Source organism: Leptosomus discolor, chromosome Z (assembly GCF_034619465.1).
Source record: "Leptosomus discolor isolate bLepDis1 chromosome Z, bLepDis1.hap2, whole genome shotgun sequence".
Classification (NCBI taxonomy): Eukaryota; Metazoa; Chordata; class Aves; order Leptosomiformes; family Leptosomidae; genus Leptosomus; species Leptosomus discolor.
The window spans coordinates 66,042,331-66,059,114 of NC_141419.1; the positions used below are offsets into that span (position 1 = coordinate 66,042,331).

The window sequence follows — 16,784 nt, forward strand, 5'->3', positions numbered from 1 at the left end:
AGCAAGAGGTCGCCTAACATACAACTTGTGCAAAAGTCTTCCTGGCTAAATTAAGATTAAACAATTTCTAAATACTGTCATGATCATGAAGAAAAATCATTACTCTTTCAAAGAGCCATTTTAGAAATGTGATGAAAAGCCTCAGGATTTCTGACCTTTTTCTATTCATATAGGCAATAAGAAATTTATATAAGGATGTACTACTCTTTGCACAATAAATGTAAGCACACAAGAATCATGAACACAGAGACGTGATAATACATACAGTTACACACTGTAAACGACAGGTTATATACTCTAAGTCTCTGCATGATGCTGTTTTCTACACATATTCTAAAGGGTTAATTATTTAAATGATACTTTGATGTTATTCAGTCACTAAATGACACTATGCAGTACTACACTATGAAGCAGTTTAACAAAACTCTATCTATACTTACCATGCTGTATTGCTCATGTTGTGGCTCCAAAGCTGCATCATCATTCTTAAAGCAGTCGCAAAAATGATGTTTTGATCTTCTTGACCCAGAGGGATATTTCCTCTCTCCACAATTAAGAAAAAATTACCAGAATTTAAAATGAATTTGCAGGAGCATAGATTAGCTAACAAAGGTTACAAAGATGCAATGGCAGATCACACAATAAAAAAATATCTTGTATATGCAAATTAGATCAAATTCAGGTAGCATAAGGAACTAAGTCTTTAAAGCTACCATTTTCAAAAACACAAGACTTCTGTGAAGGGAAATATGGATAATAACAAAAATCTCAAGAGCCAAATATGTTCTTATACCTCATTCCCAAAACTCATGCATCCTATTTTCTGTAAATAAATACATGAAATTCAATGGTTAATAGAGTTAAAATATCAGTGCCAGGCAATATGCAGCTCTGCATATCAGCAGCACTCTAACATATAGCTTTTCCTTACAGTCTAATCCCATGATTCACATTACAAAACCAACATACCTGTAACCGCACTAGTCTCAACAGGAAGTACAGAGTCCATGGCACTGTAAGACTTCAGCAGTTCTTTCATTTCATCATCACAAGCTTTATCCACAGCACTCTTCCCTGAATCATCCCTCTCACAGGGGTTCGCTCCATGCTGTAGTAGAATCCTGGCTGCCTATTGTATATTATTTGTATTGTGATAATTCTTGTTGTGGACTTTTATAACTACAAGTGTTGTATCTATCATAAATTACAAATAAAGGTACAAATAAGATACTCTAAAACCTGTCATTGCAATCCCAATTAAACTAACAAGTTTAATTGGTTATTATCAACACATATGTGTATCTTACAGTTCTAATTTTTCTATTAAAATACACAAATAATTCACAACTTGTCATTAATTTTACCATCTTTATGCTATTGTTACAGAAACCAATTACAAAGCTTCATGTATCTAAATTAAAAGGAATTAGTCAATTTTATTACAAACAAAGGCATAAAAGTGGCCTTTTTTCTTTAAGTATTTAATAGTGGTTTTCGTCTTTTTATTATATGCACTGACGATTTTTTTCCTAATTCCAAATCACTTGCAAGTTAATTTAATTGTAAAATATGGAAATGAGATTAGTGGCATCAGAGGAATCATCCACCCCCTAAAATTCAGATCATATGGAAGTGCTGATGAGGTGAGAGCTTGGATGTTAAAGAATTTTCATATGTATGATTTCTCATCTTTAGCATTTCTTCTTCTTTCTTACATTCAGAGTGCTGTTAGTACCAGAAAGTATCAGAAAGAGAATACTCTCCAGAAGTTCAGAATCTTCACCATTGGTTTTCCCCCACAAAACTGAAAAATAGCTTATATATTTTCAAGAACCCTACTGATAGTTTGGTACCAGGCCTGTGAAATCATCCCCTTCATTTTATCTTTGCTCACAGAAAACATAAATGTGATGAGATATCAGCTCTTCTGACAGGAATAGAAGTGGTATGTTTGAGACAATCTGGCATCACCTTTTTATGCTCAGTTCCCTGGAACTCACTGTGCCAAACCAACTTTTTTTATTTGTCTGCAGCTCTGGGCCCCACAATTTAAGAAGGATGTTAAGGTCCTTGACTGCATCCAGAGGAGGGCAACAAAGCTGGTGGAAGGGCTAGAAGGCATGTCCTGTGAGGAGCGGCTGAGGACTCTGGGTTTGGAGAAAAGGAGGCTGAGGGGCAACCTTGATGCTCTCTGCAGCTCTCTGAGGAAGGAATGTGGAGAGGGAGCTTCTGATCTCTTCTCCCTGGGATGCAGTCATAGGACACGTGGGAATGATTCAAAGCTGAACCCAGGGAAGTTCAGACTGGACATTAGGAAGCATTTGTTTACCAAGAGGGTGGTCAAACACTGGAATGGGCTTCCTAGAGAGGTGGTCGATGGCACAAGCCCATCAGTGCTTAAGAGGCATTTGGGCCAAGCCCTTAACAACATGCTGTAACTTTTGGTCAGCCTGAAGTGGTCAGGCAGTTGGACTAGATGATTGTTGTAGGTCCCCTCCAACTGTAATAGTTTATTCTATTCTATAGAACCATAGAATGGTTTGGGTTGGAACAGACCAGCTATTGACAAAAAAATGGCTGATTTAAACAGCAGGCTTAGGGTTTCTTCCTTTATAAAAAATATTTTTTTTACAATAATGGTAGTGAGACAGTGGAACTGGTTGCTCAGAGAAGTTGTGGATACCCCATCACTGGAAGGGTTCAAAGTCAAGTTTGATAGCGCTTTGGGCAAGCTCATTAGTGAAAGATAGCCCTGCCCATGGCAAGGGAGTTGGACTAGATGATTAAAGTCAGAATGCTCCATTTCAGCATTATTTTCAAAAAGCCCAGTATGTGGGAGAGAACCACGGTGAGCTTCTGAATTTTTCTGATTTGTCCGCTAGACTGAAACAGTCAACTAGCTGTACAATTTCAATTGTCACTAATGAAAAGTATTTCTTTCTCTAATTTTGTTCACTTTAGAGAATATTGTTCTATTTCCTAAACGCAAATCTACACTTAAAATTGTATTAGTAACTTTGACTTCCCTTATTTAAACCAGGATTTTGCTTTGCTGACCCTCTGCTGGAAATCAGGCTCAGGAAATCTAATCTAAAAGAAAAACGTACCTCTAAATAATTGCCAGCAACAGCATCATGTATCGGCAAAATACCACCCAGACCTCTGCTGTTAACATTAGCACCGGCTTTCAGTAATTCTAAGATCACTTCAGTAAATCCCCCAGCCGAAGCCTCATGAATTGCAGTCCAACCTATTAAAAGCAAGAAGACACATACAGCATGCATCTGATTTGGAAAGATCCACGCAGATCACTCATGAGCAACTATACATTTTGCTGCTTTTGCTGTACTATAAGCAACACACTACTCTCTTTAAGATAAACAAACAATCATCTTGAAATGCCACGGTAAATTATTTCCAGTGTAATTCAGTTTACTTAGAGAAAAATGTATCCAATTTTAAGCAGAAAAACACTGTTATTTTTCTACTACACTACTAAAAATAAGAAAAGAAAACAATAGAGCAGAAATACTCTAAAAACTCAGAAGCATAACATTAATACAGTCTGATTTCTAATCCCAGTGGCATTTTAAAATATCAAGTCTGCCAGGCATCCAGAATAGAATACCATCCATTCTAAGACTATAAAACCAGAAATGTGTTACACATTTAGGTAGAAAAAAGAAAAAATAATCTTGTCATCTGATTTTTGTCGTTATTTACTAAGGAAATAAGATTTGTGTGAATGTGCTTCACACATGTACATATTCACGTGTGCAAGCATTAGTTCTCCTGCTAGAACTTTCAAGCCCATGTTCTGTACATATCTCTGAAAATGTGCTCTTCAGCAGAGTAAGACCCGATTAATGAACCTGCTGAGGAAAACGCTGCATTAGCTCCATGCTGAGACACAAAATCCATGGATTCAGTGGTTGTGCTTGCACTTGTTGAATGACTTCCTTTCCTCCTCACAATTATATCATAAATCCAGAATGCACAATTATATTAAAATTACACAAATTATATATAACCATATATACTATAAATTGTATAGAACTGTATCATAATACAAGTCCATAAAAGAGTAACTTTCAAACCTGCATAGTCCTGTTCATTGACACAAATTCCAGATGATATTAGAGTTTTCACCAAAGACAAATCTCCTCTCCTAGCTGCAATATGCAGCTGCGTTTCTCCTTTTGCATTTCTCTTCTTTTTCGCCTTTCTCCCAGCTGTTGTATTACAGGCCCCACGTAAAATTACAGCTTCTTTTCTGGTAGACAGGGAGGATTCTAAATGCATATTGGTTGTTCATTAGGAACCATAAAAAATGTTTCATTATAAACAAAGAATTAAGCTTCCTTAACTCATTTGAATTAATGCAAATGTGTGCAACACTGTTGCTGTAATTATTCAATAACATTAATTGACTACATCAAAAGGTTAGAAGGTACTGCATAACAGCTCAGATAACAAACAGAGCCTATGCAAAGAATTTACAGTTCAAATTTAGATGACTTAACAATGGTACAACGAATTAGGGATCAACAAAAAAGGCAAGAAGGTTGAAGTTTTATATTGTATAGAGGTAGAGAGTATGGTACATTTCTCCATGGACTGCTTTGAAGTTACCAGGCATACCTGCTAAATATATAAAGTATGCACCTAGAGATATTTAAGAAACTATATAAAAGTGAATAATCTATTTTCCGTTCCTAATTCTGTATCAGAGAAGAGATAGGCTTCTACATAAGGTATTTTTACAGCTGTGATGTGAAAAAGTCCTGTAGACTGATTACAAATCTTTGATTAATGTCTCGTGACATAGCTGAACTGCCTTTTAATTAAACCTGTGCAGGATTGGACCCATAATTGTAAACAAACTTGATTCAATCCTTCTCTTATTGGTTCACAAAGCAAACAACATCCATTTTAAATTTTATCATGTGATCATCAGACAGGTCCTAATTCTGAGGCTTCAGGTAACAGACATACCAAATCGCCAAAGACACAAAGCAAAAATGTAATAAAGAAGTACTGAGTCTGCATATAGAGTAAGGACAACCCCCTCCCCCAAACTGATACCAAAAAGACAGGATGTATAAATCTTCAAAAGCTCTACCATGCGTGTTGGCTTTTTTTTAAACTCTTGTTCCTGCTGTTACAATACCATGCTACCAGATTTTTTTAAAGTTTACTGTGTCCTTTCTCTGATTTCTTGAAAATCTGTAATTTGTCCAAAAAAAGGAAAGTATAAGGTTTTGAATAAGCATTTTGCAACTCTTATCCATGGTTTTTTTTAACTATTCCTATGAACAATTAGTTGCTACATCCCAAACACTTCCTCCTCTCATCAGGCAAACTGTCTTCTCAAATATTTTCAGTTATCAGTATCCACTTCTATCAAACATCTTCCATGACTTGACAGCTGCTGTTCTTCAGGCTCCTCCTGCCTTCTGGGAAATCTGCTTTTCCAAGGTTTCCTTAAAAGTAAACTACTGAGCTTGTCATCCAAGACTGTTTGGAAGAACATGAAAGACATACTGCAACTACATTAAAGACAGATATATAGTGAGGATATATCCCTATTAATTTTAAACTAGCTTGTTCAGGCACTGCTGCAGCCAGACTATGGCAGCACGGAGCCCACTGTAGGCTATTCTAACCTGTCATAAAGCATTCAGGCAGTCCTCTTTGCATTAGGGGTGATTGGCCCACAATATACTGGCAATCAAAAGAGCTAAAACTTTCTTTTTTAAATAAAACCTGAGATTCTAGAGCACACAGAAGCGTCATGTTACTGAAATAGTCCTCCAGTCTAAAACCTACTTTTCTGTAAGACAATGTTCTGTGTTTTGTCTAAAAGCTTCTGGGTCTGAACTCCCAAAGCAATCATCTTCTCTCTGGTTCTTCCTTTTCTTCCCCTTTGATTCATGGCAGAATGTCCTAGGGACTCTTTAGAAACACAGGAGGAAAAAAAGGCACACAACAGCCCATTAACCTAGTGACCCTTAGCGATACTGGCTGCAAGCGAACAGAAATAATTGGAAAGTTTTCCAGTTAAGTTATCATGCACCAAAGTTTTCTTCATGGTTGTTAAGAAACATTTGCAAAAGCATAATGGGACATTGGTATGTGAATCACAAAATACCGGTTCGCTGTGGAATGCATCACCAGGTGGGTCATAAGCAGGAAAGATCAGGAACTTGGCAAACCCAAAATCCAGTCAGCACACGTACAAAGATAAGATGGAGAGATTACAGTAACCAGCAATCAGACTAGATTAGGTTGCCATAGCTCAACAACTTCAAGGATAGCCTCCTTCAAAAAGACATTTAAATACTTCAACACTGGTCTATGAGTAACTCTTTCCACAGACTGAACTGTAAGAAAAGCAGCAAGCTGTTTGCACCTCCCTTCTGTATACACAGAATAGGAAAGTTGAGAGCCTAGTAAGTGACCGACTGAAGATGAGAGTGGCACTGCATCATTTAGGAAGAGAAGACTTTTATTCAAGAATAGAATAATATAAGGAAGACCACTGGGACACAGGAATGATCAGATGAGATACAAAAGCCAGTTAATGAAGAAAAGGCATGAGACAGTAAAAAATCTGAAAACCCCACAAGTCAGAAAACATTATCCTATCTTCCACTTTTTTTCTGCTACAATCTCAATGCCATTGTCCCAGTCTCCAAAGCAATTAATGCCTTCAACTATACGAAGGGTTATACTTTCCCACATCACCTCTCAAACAGCAATATTTTCCTGGGATGAACAAAATAATTAAATTTTAGCTGAATAAAATATTACCTGAGGAATCTCTTTTTGGGTAAAGAGTAAGGTGTGAAAAGCTATTTCAGAGGAGACCAAAATGTAAGACACATATTTGAGATAAAGCTTTTTTAAAATCATAACTGTATACTAGAAGGCAAAAAATATAGAGAAAAAAATAAAAAAGTACATTAAGGCACAAAGGTTTTATTATAAAGATTGAGCAGGAATACAGGTGCTACAAAAAAGAATAACTGCAGGGAAAGGAAGCCTTTTCACATTCAATGTTTATTCTTCCAATAATTAGCAGTGGATGATGCCATATATCAGATACGCCATGGATTTTTTTCCAGAACGAAGTAAAAAAGCGTTCCTACAACAGGAGGAACCAATCTGGAGACAGGAAAGCTAAGTACTGACACTGCCAAAGAGTGGAGAGCAGTAAGTAACAAGAAGTACCTACTCCTTTCCCTCTCCCTTCAACTTCCAAAACAAAACATGAGCTTGCAGTCCAGAAACTCAACAATTTAAGATGGGTTGAAAACTAGCAACTATCTGAGATGGGACAGGGAAAGAGTATTCTGTACAGCTGAAAGCAGAAGAGGATAAGAAGACTGTGACTATCAAAGAGAAAAGGATTAGCAGGAACTTCACACAGTTTCCTGAATGTTTTTTGTCATGCATTACAGGACATCGTGGAAATTGGGTGATGACTCCTTAATTCAACTTATAAGACTAGTAAGCATCCAGAGAAAGTCGACAAAGAGAAGAAGGGTACTAAGCAAACAACAAAAAGAGGTAAATGAGTATGTTGATCACCTGTATGCAGATGTATTTGTCCATATTTTGTGGGCGTGTATGAATGGGCGTGTATATTTGTTATACGTATTAAGTATATACATTGTTACATACACTGGCATTAAAAGCATTTAATGGATGTATGAGCATGAATCCCACCGAATTTTGAAGTACGTATGATATAATTAATGCTAGCATTCATTTACATCCCACACAAAGGCAATCAAAGTTTTACCAACAGACCCCAGAAACATATAACTGCAGATCAAGAAATTAAATTTTTTTGCTGCACACACTTTGAAAAAATAAATCAAACGTTATATCCACACATAAATCCACATGCATTCACATTCACTTTTATAAAACTATACATACAAAAAACACCTTTTCCTATGCATTTATATACAAAGGACACATTTATACTGACACAGCAGTTATTTGAAAGGGAAAGTTTCACAGAGCTGGAAACAACTATAAATAAGACACAGTCTGAAGAAAAAATGTCAGCAGAAAAACATGAATAATAGCTAGAAGTATTTCACAACGTATCACACACTCAAGATGAAAAGCTGCACCAATTCAAAAAGTAACCTGGCTTAGGAAGGGAATTAGAGAGCAACAGTAAATGAGAAGTGAAAAAATGAGAAGTGAATGGTAGCAAACATAAATAAGGAGTTGTAGAAAAGTGCTGTGGAAAACAAAAGAACACAAAGACATAGTCACAGACAGTTAAGGTCCTAAGAAGGTGGTTTTCAAAATCTATCAAAACCAGAAAAAATAATTCCCAGACTCCTAATTACTAGAGAGAAGTGTCAGAATTATCTAAGATAATCAGAAAAGACAAATGCTCTATTCCATATCAAGGCAAAGCTACACAAGAAGCTAATGACACAGTTCTTTTCATTTCAATATAAATTAAGGAGAATGACAGATGATACAAGGATAAATATTTTTGTATCAGTGGTCCAGATATATTACATTTAAAAGTTTTAAAAGAGGAAGGATTCCACCTGAACTACGTTTCGCTTTCAGTAAGTCTTGAATGCTACGATTCTCTGGTGCCAGAAAGAACCAATGTACACAAGATGACTGCTAGATTTACCAAAAAAAGCAGTAAGGGAAAAATCCTTGAGGGTTATAATGAGTAATCAGTTGGACCAGGGCTCTATTTTGACGGTAAGGCTACAACATTAATGCAAGTCTTGGACATGGGATGAAACTGCTAAATAGAAAGCTGTACATGCAGGCAGAAGAGAATGCAACTACTGGAGGACACTAGATTCTATCCTCATATGAAAGAGCTAAACTCTGACAATCCCTGGCTTAGGCCTCACTGTGATCTGTTTAGTTTTGCTTGCATCTTTATTTTCCTGAGTTTTTCTTCCCCCATAAGGATGGTTTTAGCGATTTGCTGAGCAAAGTTGGTAAACAGATAACATCTTGCCTGACACCAAGGAGACAAAGCTATCTACAGGTGCCAGACGTTAAGGAAATGTCCAGCAAACATCTACACGCTGCTTGTTACAAGAGGAGGCTGCATCAGAAAAGGGGCCCTGGCTTGTGCTCAAGAAGGAAGATTCAACTAGCGTGAGGAAGACGATGAGCAACCACCGGAAGATGAAAAGACCCTAACCCTAAATTTACTGCGCATGCTTGGACCATGTAAATGAATTCTGGGAACTCATCACCACAAGGCTGCCCTTCTCAGGAAATCTGATGAATATGTATGATTTTTGTGTATATGAACCGGTGGAACATCCCCAATGCTGCCCAGCGCTGCAATAAAGGATGCCTGCTTAATAACACTCTGTTGTTATTGAGTTTTCATCTCTGAATCCTTCCCCAGCCGCACCTAGGCTCCCACCTCGGTGAGGAGTGTTAGAAAGCAAAGGGGTTTGGAAGCTCTGAATTTTGTATCACATATAAGTTGGTTTGTTTCTGTACCACAGCTAAAACCAAATGCACCATTACAATCAGAGCCTATGCTGATTTCTGCCTGGTGAGGATACAGTCTATAAAATACAAGTGGATGCATGTGTGCCAAATATATGGAAAGCAAGGTTTTCTTCTCGTATCTGTGACACATAAAATAGTTAACTGAGGACCAATTTAGTGTTACTTCAAACTATCATTTGTGTAACACAGTTAACTAAGTACAATTTAATGTTTTTTTTAAGCTCTCGGTTATGATCCTGCATAACATAAAACAGAGTACGTGCATGTTGTAAAACAGAGTACAAAAGTTCTGGAAATATTTCAAGTATTTGGAACTCACTAGAGTATTGGCTCAACACGCTATACATATTTTTCCAAACTTTCCCTCATGTGTTATAAAAAGCCTTCTTCATGTATGTCTGGAAAAAAACTCCACTGTTTTTATAAAATATTATTAACTTTTCACCTGATTTCTTGGATGTTTGCTGTTCTGATGCTTGACTGAACTGTGGCTGATTAAATGAAAGCTCATTTTTGCTGCTACTGGAATAGGAGGCTGCCTTTTGGCTTGTCTCCTGAAGGTGTAATCTTACTCTTTTAGTTTGGACTTCTTCTGTTTGAGTAAACTGCGAAAGCACATTGGTTTTTGCTTTTCTTTCTTCTCCATTTTTTTCAGTGCCTTCTGTTCCACTTACTCCAGCAAACAGTCTTTCATCTGTTGGTTTAACAAAAGAACTTAAGAGTATCTATGGCATAATACTCAGTAATTTCAGAAATCATAACTGACATTAAAATGAAAGTCAAAATGACCACCTAGTCTGGGTTAAAAAATGCCTGCAGTAATTCAATTTTTGAAAATACTTCAACATAATAAAACCTTTATCCACTATTCACCACATATTAATGTACTAAGATTGAATCCAAAACAATTAAAATACTCTTTTGTGAAAACATGGCCTTTATTGATTCTGAGGTATTACAAAAAATAAGGTCCTTAAGGATTTCATTTTAATTACTGTAATGACCATTGTGGTCACATTTTGGTAAATAAAAAAACAACCCCCAAAACATAAAGCAAAAATTACTAACTAGTAATCTGGCATAGTGGACGTTACCACAACACATCCCATGTGTCTGCTATTTATTTATGGCAAAATACATTCTCTGGAGACCAACAGCTGGGTTTTTTAAATAACATAGACAGAACGCTTAGAACAAACTCATAAAATAATTATTTTAAAACAAAAAATGGCACCTGTTTTCTGGGAGGTTTCTTTCTGCTTATTTTCCACAATTTGAAATGAATAAGGAGACTTGTCTGCAGTAACACCAAAAGGCAAATCTGCTTTTGAGTTCGCCTCCTGAAGATCCTCTCTCTTTTGTTTAATCTGAAGTCTGTCCTTTTCATGGAGTTGTAAAGCTATAGGCTCAATCTCTAAACTATGAGCATTTTCAGTTTCAATGTGACATCCTTCAACACCTTCTTCTGTGTTAAGCAGGATTCTCCCTCTTTCCTCTGGTTGTGGAGCCTTTTGTTCAATGGTGCTTAGTACACCACCGGTAGAATCATAAGAACTCGCAGAAACACTTTCTCCATTAGTAGCTGCTAAAAGCTCATGTGTTAACAGTGTTTCTGCATTGACCTGAAGTGTCTGTTGAGTGCAGCTGGGTCCATCTTCAGATATATTAGTACAAATGTTTTGCACTTCATTCACAATAGTCTGTTGCAGTATGTCTGTGCTACCTGAATCCGTGAGATCTGCACACGCTAGTTCTGACTCATCTGTCTGTAAGAAAATCTGTTCGAACAAAGGCAGAGAGCTTTAAACTTAGAACCGATCTATTAATTTTGTTTCCATCAACATCAGATTTAACTTGATCTGTCAAGTTTTGCAAAGAACTAATTCATTCCGAAGGTATCTCGTATCGGTATTTAGATTCCTGTCACTCAAGCTGCTATGTTATTCTGCTTGAGACTATGTTGATAACTGTCATAACGCTTCACTTCCTGTTGTAACGTTAAAACATTGTGAGAGGAAGTCAAAGCAAGTAAGTATTGACCAAGAATCAAGTTCTTTTAAAGTAGTAGTCTGAGAATGCTGCACAGACACTTTTTCTCCAGAAACCACCACTGATGTGGGGCAATGCAAACTGGTGATCTCCTCCCCTGTTACAAGAGAATTTGCTAGGCTTCCACCAGTTCTGCCCTTTTCTTCTGCAAATGGATTTTCACTGTTGAATTTATGTTTCTGTTGCAATTCTCTCTCACTTAGCTCAGTTTTCCTACAACATTAACTGTGATGCAACAACTATGATTAGAAACAGCAACAGTGTGCCCCACTTCCTTAGTTCCAGCATCAGGGAAACACGTTTTCTGTAATTTAACTGTTGCTTAGTTTTAAGTGGACTTAAACGTGAGGTCCATCTAACATGAGACATTATTTGTGAAAAGTGTTACTCTTGGCTGTAGCCTCTGCTATAAGAATAGCAGATCTATTTGTCTTTTTTGATCTTGTGGGTTTTTTTCATTTGGTTTTCTGCCTTCAGAATCCTGCAGAAATTTATTTTTTTATATTTCACCATATTTGTTTTTCTGGTTTGCTCATTTTTAGCAAAACTTCCCTTGATGCTTTAGTATTATCATGTTGAACTGTGCCATCTGCATCTAATTCTATCTACAAAACAGGCCGTATACGTAATATAATTTTCTGATAAATTGCTTTTTATCTATATATATAAATATATATTATATATATATTTAGAGAGAGAGAGAGAAATGTGCTATTATATAATTAACTGATTTCCTCTGCGCGTGCAGCTTTTTAAGACAGCAGGACAAAGAAATTAAGGAACTAAGAAATAACCGTATAAAAGTGTAAAAGCTGATGCATGAAATCCAATGATAAATCTTACTGAAGCGCTTTACAGTTTTATTTATTTCTAAAATAGAACCGGTTTCGAATTAATGCTCTGCCTTTAAAAAATAAAAGCTACATTACTTCTGTGGTCGTGTACCACAGCTACAGTTACACATTTCTGGCAAATTTGCCTGCAACAGTTCTAGGAAACTATAAAGAAAGGGAAATAACACAGCAAAACCACACAGAATTAACTCATGGCAATCTCATCACAAAACTGCTACAAAGGCCGACAACTAACTAGAATTATCCTGTTGATTACTTCGTATCTGGAGATAGATCGAGAACACAAACACTGCAACAACTCAGACAACTACTGAGACCATCAGTTACACAGCCACAGTAATAGGTTTTCCCAATTAAATGCTTACAACAACTTCTACTTGGACAATATCCTTCATCAATCAACTAATGTTTTAAAGTGTAACCTAAGACTGTAAACCACAGATGCTGCCATAGCATAACATTTCTAGGGACACCATAGACTGCACTACTGCGAGTAACAAGGACAGTTACCACAATCACAGAAAACTTTAGGAAGCAAGAACAAAGTGTCTGTGCATGCCACATTGTATGTTTCAGATTTTACCAGTTATTATCTTGCAAAGGGGAGAAAACGAGAGGGGGAAGAGTAGAGCTCTCAATGCCAAAAGCTGTTGTGCTATATGCAAACAAACTAGAACCCAAGTGACTCATCATGGTGTCTTGTCTTCATGTGAGGCACTGGCTCCTGCTTCTTACTGAGGTCTCACAGCATAACTGTGCAACCCCTGTGCAAGACAGTGGCTCCCTAACCCTTTCCTATCAAAACCCAACACAACCTACTACACAGAGGCAAGAAGCAGCTATCCTACTGCTACAACCAGGCAACATCTTGCAATTTCAGTCAGGTTTCTGCAAGTACAAAAAGGCACTGATGTACCATCCTTGTAGTAAATTACCTCCACAGCACTTGCAAAAACTCATCAAGAACCACTGTCCATGAAAGGCAGCTGACTGCCTCGTCTTACATCTTCATGAGGCTGCAGCTTATCGTAAGTACCATTAAGGATCAGCAACTGCTTGCCAAAGAACTGGTGTAACATTGAGTATCACTCTGTTTCAGTCCCTGCTGGCTATGAAGCACCTAGAACATTTTGTGCTGGTTTTGAAACCCATTTCAGAAAGCTGTCACTGAAGACTGCCAGCAAGCCCTTAACAGTTCAGCATCAAATTAGCATCAGCATTCTTTGTAAAGATGTACCTGGTTCAGGTTTGTAGCATCTAGACTTCGAGTATTTAACATATTTTTTGAATCATCTCTACCTGAAATGAAAATGAAAGACAGAAAGAAACCAGAATTGAAAAGAGATCATAATTCTTTGCTTTACACATATACCATCTTGAGATGACAATCCTGTGTGTAACAGTACTTACCACATTTAGCTATCCAGAAAAATTATCAAGCCACAAGGGTTTTATTAGAATCTAAAACATTTCAATATATAAAATATATATTAAAATCTTGGAGTCTGATCTTCGCTGCAGATGGCATCTTGTGCAAACCAGGACAGGTGAGAGTGAAGTATGACTTTATGCTTCCAAATTTCTTTAAAGATTAGTGAACTGAGCAATTCTTTTTGAAACCTAGAGAAGCTACTACATTTCCCTCACTTCTAACAGGCTCGCCCAATCCCTGAGAGATTTCTCTGAAGTCTGGTGCGATGACAGCCTAGCTCACATCTTTCCCTATATAGCATATTTGGACAGGGAAAGGGATGGACTAGCTAAAGCCAAGTCATTGGTGTAAAAATAGGCAGGATATTCCCCAGCATAAATTCAGTGCCTTATTGGTGGTTTGCTTTAGCTTTCCAGCTACCCCCTGTGCTGACAAAATGGCATAAAAATTGTACAGCAGCTACCAAGACCTTAATCTATATATTCATATACTTAATCCATACAACTCTATGCATTTACTTCTGGCCAACATGTTCTTAAACCTAGACTAGCCAAACCACGTTGAAAAAAATGTAGCTCACCACCCTTTGTTATTTTGTACTGCAATATGAAACCCAACATAAGCCCTAAGATTCACCCAACAATTCACACTGGAACCAGCCTTAAATTTAACGAGCATTTCACAGCATGGCAACTCTTTCTCCACCCCTTCAGGGAATCTGGCATGCCAGATGTTAACCCTAGCCTTCAGATCACTGTTAGTCCACTGGATCCTGCCAGTCTTAGACCTAAATTAAGACCAACAGCCCAGCTATTAAGCACTAATTAAGCCAAACCCTAATCCAAACCATAATTTTGAACATAGTTTTAGGCCACCAATCTTTGTAAAGCTAGGTGACCTCTGGTGGCTGCAGCTCTAACCTCTGATCACAGGGCCTCCCAAATGCAACAGCTCCTGTTACGGTCATCTCTTACAATAGCATTAACCTTGGTTTCACTCACGTTTGAAGCCAGCAGCTCCTGCCTACTCCTACTGCCCTGACTCTAAACTTACAGAATTGTAGAACAGTTTGGGTTGGAAGGGACCTTTAAAGGTCATCTAGTCCATCCCCCCTGCAGTAAGCAGGGACATCTCTAATTAGATCAGGTTGCTCAGAGACCCGTCCAACCCGGCCTTGAATGTTTCCAGGTATGGGGCTTCTACCACCACTCTGGGCATCCTGTGCCAGTGTTTCACCACCCTCATTGTAAAAAATTTCTTCCTTACATCTAGTCTGAATCTACTCTCTTTTAGCTTAAAACCATTACTCCTTGTCCTGTCACAACAGGCCCTGCTAAAAGTTTTGTTTGCCCCCATCTTGGACTTGACGATCTTAGAGGTCTTTTCCAACCTAATGATTCTATGATGCTATGATCTTTCTTATAGGCCCCCCTTAAGTACTGAAAGGCCGCAATAAGGTCTCCCCAGAGCCTTCTCTTCTCCAGGCTGAACAACCCCAGCTCTCTCAGCCTGTCCTCACAGGGGAGGTGCTCCAGCCCCCTGATCATCTTTGTGACCCTCCTCTGGACCCATCGAGCAGGTCCATGCCTTTCCTGTGAGGAGGACTCCAGAGCTGCACAGAGTACTGCAGGTGGGGTCTCGCTGGAGCAGAGCAGAAGGGAAGAATCACCTCCCTCGACCTGCTGGCCATGCTTCCTTTGATGCAGCCCAGGATGCGATTGGCTTTCTCGGCTGCAAGTGCACACTGCTGGCTCATGTCAAGCTTTTCAACCACCAACACCCCCAGATTCTTCTCAGCAGGGCTGCTTTCAATCATTCATCCCCCAGCCTGTATTGATACCAGGGGTTGTCCCAGCCGAGGTGCAGGACCTTGCATCTGGCCTTGTTGAACCTCATGAGATTCGCATGTGCCCACTTCTCGAGCTTGTCCAGGTCCCTCTGCGTGACATCCTGTCCCTCAGGCATGTCAACCACACCACTCAGCTCAGTGTCATCTGCAAATCTGCTGAGGGTTCCCTGGATCCCCCTATGTCATTGATGAAGATACTAAACAGCACTGGTCCCAATACAAACCCCTGAGGGACACCACTTGTCATTGATCTCCATCTGGACATTGACTCGTTGACCACTACCCTGTGAATGTGACCATCCAACCAATTCCTCATCTCCATGCATCAAATCCACATCACTCCAATATAGAGGGAAGAATGTTGTGGGGGACCATGTCAAAGGACTTACAGAAGTTCAAACAGACATCACCCATAGCTCCTCCATTGTCCACTGCTGTAGTCACTCCACCATAGAAGGCCACTAAGTTGGTCAGGCAGTACTTGTCACTGGTGAAGCCATGCTGGCTGTCTCAAACCACCTCCCTGTCCCCCATGTGCCTTAGCATAGCTTCTAGGAGGATCTGTTCCACAATCTTCTCAGACCCAGAGGTGTAGCTGACAGGTCGGTAGATCCCAGGGTCCTCCTTTCTATCCTTTTTAAAGACAGGTGCAATGTTTCCCTTTTTCCAGTCACTGGGGACTTCACCTGACTGCCATGACTTTTCAAATATCATGGAGCGTGGCTTGGCAACTACATCAGCCAATTCCCCCAGGACTCATCGATGCATCTCCTCAGGTCTCATAGACTTAAGTATGTTCAGGTGGTCACGAATCTGATCTTCTCTTACAGCGGGAGGCACTTTGCTCCCCCAGTCCCTGTCTTGCAGTCCACCCACTCAAGTGGTGTGGGAAGAGAGACTGACAGTGCACTGAGGCAAAAAATGTTGTTAAGTATCTTAGCCTTCCCCTCGTCCACTGTTGCTAGTTTGCCATGTTCATCAGTGGGGGTACACTTTCTTTGACCTTCCTTTTCTGGTTGACGTACCTGCAGAAGCCCTTCTTATTACTCTTTGTGTCCCTGGCCAGGTTCAG

The 16,784-nt window shown here is 38.8% G+C and overlaps 1 protein-coding gene across 1 annotated transcript in view; it reads right to left on the minus strand.

Annotated features, from left to right (window-relative positions):
- ANKRD31 (ankyrin repeat domain 31) overlaps positions 1–16,784 on the minus strand; it is a 71,338-nt gene that overhangs the window by 23,177 nt on the left and 31,377 nt on the right. The window contains exons 13-19 of the mRNA XM_086480116.1: positions 13,669–13,730; positions 11,267–11,294; positions 9,974–10,090; positions 4,102–4,292; positions 3,108–3,284; positions 966–1,129; positions 441–519 (exon numbers count right to left, since the gene is read on the minus strand). Coding sequence (XP_086336242.1) covers positions 441–519; positions 966–1,129; positions 3,108–3,284; positions 4,102–4,292; positions 9,974–10,090; positions 11,267–11,294; positions 13,669–13,730 — 818 coding nt within the window. The remainder of the gene's footprint in view (positions 1–440; positions 520–965; positions 1,130–3,107; positions 3,285–4,101; positions 4,293–9,973; positions 10,091–11,266; positions 11,295–13,668; positions 13,731–16,784) is intronic.